The sequence below is a fragment of the Perkinsus marinus genome, assembly GCF_000006405.1.
Source record: "Perkinsus marinus ATCC 50983 genomic scaffold scf_1104296977930, whole genome shotgun sequence".
Lineage (NCBI taxonomy): Eukaryota > Perkinsozoa > Perkinsida > Perkinsidae > Perkinsus > Perkinsus marinus.
This window is the reverse complement of record NW_003200003.1, coordinates 1-4,906: the sequence shown is the minus strand read 5'-3', so window position 1 is coordinate 4,906 and position 4,906 is coordinate 1. Positions and strand designations below refer to the sequence as shown.

Sequence of the window (4,906 nt, the reverse complement as noted above, 5' to 3'; positions counted from 1 at the left end):
GTAGTAGAATGGGGCGTTTTGGTGGTATTGTTGGTATCATCAGAGTCGAGCTCGCGGCCTCTCCTTGATTCCGGAGGAGCTCGATACGTATGAGCAGAAGGTGAAGGCCTATAAGGAGGTCCAGAAAACTAAGGGCTTCCACTTACTCGAGGATAACCGCTTCAATGAGGCACGGTCTAGGATGCCCTTGAGGGTAGGGCTAGTCGTTGAGGGCATTGTGTACAATGTTGCTGCTTTCCTGTCAGATGACCAACTTTGGCAGTCTGGTTTCTCTCTTCTGCTGGTGTGGAGCGATAGTGGACACAGCTCTGGAAGTGGCGAAGATAGATACCACTGGTGATCGTAACGCTGCTGTGAGAGAGGGCATTAACCGTCATTTGGTGGCCTCACCGGTGTCCTACGGCACTCCAGCTCTGCTTGATAGTGCTACCTTCTACTCCCCCACGTCTATTGCTTGTCGTCCTGGTAGTGAGATCTACACAGCTGATTTGTTGGGCTCGAGACTCCTAAGCTCTGCAGTCACTCGTAAGTGTGGTCTCGCTAACTCCATCATTGATGATATATTCATCCTGGAGAATGGCGAACTCGGTGCTTTGTCGAGTGGGAAGGTCATACAGTGTGCTACTGGGGAGGAGGTAGTAGCATTGGGTGAGTCCGCACCCCAGCCTAGACTTATAGCGCAGTCCGCGACAGGGGCCTGGGTTGCCATAGCTCGTGAGGATGGCCAGATCTACTTCAACAATGGTAGGACCTCTCAGTGGTATCCTGGCGTATCGAAGTACGCTGATGCGTTGTCTGTTCATACGGCGGGGGATAATGCTTACGTACTCCTCCCGAACTCTGAGGTAGATGCATGGTCTATGATTTTTGGAAGGCTAGTAGGCCGAGCTGAGATCCCTGGTACGGAGGGCGCTGACATAGAGTGGGTGTCGGCCTGTGATGGTTCCCTGTTGGGTTATGACAAGCACACTAGCGAAGCGGTGGTTGCCCGGGACTTCTCGATAGATCCACAGCTTATTCAGAAGGTAACTGTAGAGAGCGAATGAAAAGGATGGTGGCATTTAGATGAGTAATGAAGCTCAATGATGACGAAGTGGGTAATTCGACCCTTTCCCACTTTGCTAACTGTTCCATTGTAACCAGCTATTGTTGTATGACTACTAGAGTACATTTCTTCCTTCACGACTCCATAACGATGTTCATCTACGCTCACCTTGCATTAGATGCAGTAGCTCTCGGCTGGTGTGACCCTCGCGGGTTCACTTGTATCGGTGGGCCTTTCCTACACTACTGATTCAGTACTGAATGTTTCGTTCTTCTGGGATGGTCTTGGTCATGGATATCATCACTCCAGGTGCTTTTGCGTACGGCCTTTACCTTTTCCCTTTGCTAGTGAGAATTTCGATATGGTGTTCGTAGAAGTAGCTGCCGTACTGGGAGGTCTCGGCGAGCTGTTTATGTACAATAGGGAGACCTATCAGTACAACAGAGAGCTCAATCAGGAGCGTATCTTCCAGTTGCAGAAATTGAGGGTTAACCAGGTGAGTCCATAGAACGGTTGCTGCTGCAAGTCGTAGATTGAATGCTTCTGACAGGTCCAACTGTATCGAGAGGATCTCAGAGATCTATTCGAACTGACGATTGGTAAGATGGATAACTACCTCGTTATCAATACCCTCACTCTTGGATTCGTCATGGGATTCTACTACGAAGCCAAAACGTGAGTCGGGTCGACTGATTAGTGTGTCTTGATATAACACTATCTCAGTCCGGAGGAAGGATCACCGTCATGGCTCATCTTCCTATGGGCCCTCAACCTGGCTAGTGCTGTCTTCTTCCTGGTCATGTCCATCTGGTTCTCTATTCACGCTTCCATTACAGCACAGGTGAGGTCGCCTTTCCAAATACTAGGAGAGTTGGTACGTTTTCCTCCTGTAGACCTTCGCCGTTCGTCTGTTAACGCAGTGGATGCGTTTGCCAGTTCCTGGCCAGGAGCAGATTAACTCGGCCTGTGCTGATCTGAGGAACTACGAACGCAAGGGGCTCGACACTATGTTCAGAATACCGGTTATGTCTAAGTAGCGTCATTTGTTTCAACGCAATGGGGAGAGGACTTGTTCTTTCCATCAGTTACGTCCCTGTGAAGGGAGCTCGGGCGAAGGAAGATAATGAGCTGAGAGAAGCAGCTCCGAGGATTCTGGGAAGCAATACGGCTACTGAGTACCGTTGGGGGTTCAGCTTCTGAGTGGTTATTGCTGTACACACTTCAGAGACCTCGCTACGGACTATAACATATTCGTGGAGCACTTCTATTTATTCAACCGATTGAAGGAACATTGGCAAGGCTTCGATGCCTATGCGAGAGTGTTCATGGTCCTCGGCACTAACCAGCTCGTCAACGTGCTCTGGTGAGTAGTGCAGGATTCGGTCGCGGCTCCTCCTACTCCTTTGCTATCGTCCTTGCCTCAGTTACATGGGTCTCATGTTCTACTTCATCGCCTACAACTTCTGGGGTCCGTGGATCTTCATCCTTCTCATGTTAACATTCAACCTCATTCACGAGAGGATGAATCTTTTGTTGTCGCCTCCGGAGCATTGGACCCTTACCTTCTTGCAAGTCGCAGGTAGGGTGATCGGAGTTGTTGGTCGCTATAGTAACGTAAACGACGCCATAACAGGTCCTATTCTAGCTGGCTTCGCCGCGACGTTTGACATCACGTATCGCATTAGGATGGAGAGGGGTGTCCCTGGAGATCATGATGGATGGCTAGAGACTGTTGACATCCTTACTCCTATTATTTACTTCCTCCATTTCCTCTTCATTGGATACTTCATAAGCTTGGGTGAGCTCTTTGGTATCCCTCGGAGTTTTATGGGCGGCGCAAACCTGTGCAATGCTCGGCTGGAGTGTAATGTCCATCTTGGTTCAGGTCTCGAGCCGGACGGAGATCTCCCCACGAAATTCTCAATGATCATGTCGATTGACGTCCTGGGCCTTGATGAGGAGCAGAGGCAGCGAAACACGAGGCACAGAAACACCGTGAATAAGGAAGAAGTTCCGGTGTCCAAGCTCATTCCACGGGTATGCTACACGCACGGTGTCATGTTGAATCTCTGTATGATCAGACTGGCTCGGTTAAAGTAGCTGAGATGATTCGCAAGCAGAAGACGAGGGAACTTGGGCAGTCACTCAGTTCTATCCCAGAGGGCTCCCAAGCCTCGTCAACATCCTCTACTGCAGCGCCCAACGGTGGGAGTAACAGCGGCGGCTCTGAAGGGCCCCATCGTATTGGCCGCGGTATCACCATGCAAGCTGATACCTTGGCTATGGGTCGGGCATTGCAAGCTGAGGAGAAGCCCAGTCTGACGAAGACCTTTCGTGAGAACTCTGCCAAGGCGAAGATACTACCCTGGAGGATATATAAGGCAGGTGGTGCGGTTGTTGCCGCCCTTTGGCTCTTTGGAGTGGGGTATACTTGTGCTGTAGCCGCTGGTGCTACAGAGTGGGGTTGGAACAATAAGGCCGGCCTCGTTGAGGAAGGTGGGGAAGAGCACCGGAGGTTGTTGGAGGAGTCCTGTACGACTTTCCAGAGTAGCCGACTTAACCTTTTGGAGCCTGGCCCGTTCTTCTACCCTACTACAGTGGATGTGGTGGACTCGAGCTTGGTACTGGGTGATGAGTTCAATAACAGATGGTCATTCCCTGCTATTGGTGGTCGAATGCATGAGGAGCCTACAAGTGCTGCTGTTCAAAACGTGAAGTACTCAGTGAACAGCGGCAAGGTGTATCGTAGTGTTAACGGCGTGAGGATGTCCGAGTTGCACGTCCCCTATGGTCTAGTATCCGGGAGAGCAGTGGGAGCTTGTGGGGCCTCTAATGGGGCAGCAGCCGTGGTAACGGACAAGGGAGAGCTCCTTACATGGACGAGCCGAGGTATGTGGTCCGGAGCATCCAATTTTACTGGACCGATATCTAGTGACAATCTGGATGTGAAGGACTGTGCATATAGAGATGAAGATCTGCTGGTCTTGGGTAATGATGGCAGCACAGGAGAGGCGCAAGTTTGGGTCGCTAGTCGTGGTTAACGTCAGAGCCTCTATGAGGCCTTTGAACGATTGCTCTTAGTGAAGATCAGTGACTCTATTATGAGTAGTGTCCTATTGCTTGCTGCTGTTATATCTACGGTTAATCGCTTCGGAAAAGGGAGCTGTGGTTGAGTTCATCATAGTGGGGGAAGAAAAGAATTGGTTGTTGACTGAATAGTGGTAATGTCAGCCGCCTCAATAGCGAAGGAAGCGCCATTGACGGTTGAGGAGGCTGCAGAGCTCCAGGTAATAGGAATAGCCCATTGTACTACCCCTTGGGAAAAGGAATCTGTGACGATCACAAGCCTTGTGGGATCACGATGAGTTCGTGACGAGCACAATATTAACCGGGACGAGGCTGAGATTCGGGGGAATAATGAGCCTTGTGTGTCGCGTGGGTTGCGGGTTGAGAGTGTATAATCATGAAATGATGCATTAATTGAGGCTGTGATGGTATCGGTTTCAGGCGAAGCTTCGAGATGCAGGCAAAAACTGCAAAATCTTCCAACAGAAGGTTGATGCTCTGTTTGAGTCTGTCGCGAATTACCGGAGACGACGAGATACGGCCATCGAGGAGGTGGGCATCAGAAGAAGCCAGCTTGCCAAGACAGAGGAAAAGATCACCCGACTTGTGCGGCGGATCAAGGCATTAGAGTCAGACAAAGTTCATAAGGAGGAGTTGGCATCGAATCTGGAACGCCAGCTGGGAGTGGTGAATGGTGAATTCCGGGATCTCGTCAGCGACCTGCGAGAATCGACACGAAAGGCTTTGGGAGGTATCAAAGCCGCTAGATCTAGGTATACTACGGCCACTCTGGCA

At 50.6% G+C, this 4,906-nt stretch overlaps 2 protein-coding genes across 2 annotated transcripts; both read left to right on the top strand.

Annotated features, from left to right (window-relative positions):
• Positions 1–43: 43 nt before the first annotated feature.
• Pmar_PMAR014256 (hypothetical protein) lies at positions 44–193 on the top strand (the record flags this gene model as incomplete). Its single annotated transcript, XM_002764349.1, has 1 exon — positions 44–193. A coding segment is annotated over one exon (150 nt), but the record flags the coding sequence as incomplete, so codon positions are not given.
• Positions 194–245: 52 nt separating this feature from the next.
• On the top strand, positions 246–4,199 carry Pmar_PMAR014255 (hypothetical protein; the record flags this gene model as incomplete). Its single annotated transcript, XM_002764348.1, has 11 exons — positions 246–922; positions 1,469–1,541; positions 1,596–1,720; positions 1,769–1,886; positions 1,939–2,078; positions 2,131–2,220; positions 2,271–2,408; positions 2,470–2,624; positions 2,679–2,843; positions 2,931–3,082; positions 3,127–4,199. 11 exons carry the CDS (start codon positions 246–248, stop codon positions 4,084–4,086), a joined length of 2,793 nt encoding a protein of 930 aa, XP_002764394.1. The 3' UTR covers positions 4,087–4,199.
• Positions 4,200–4,906: the final 707 nt, after the last annotated feature.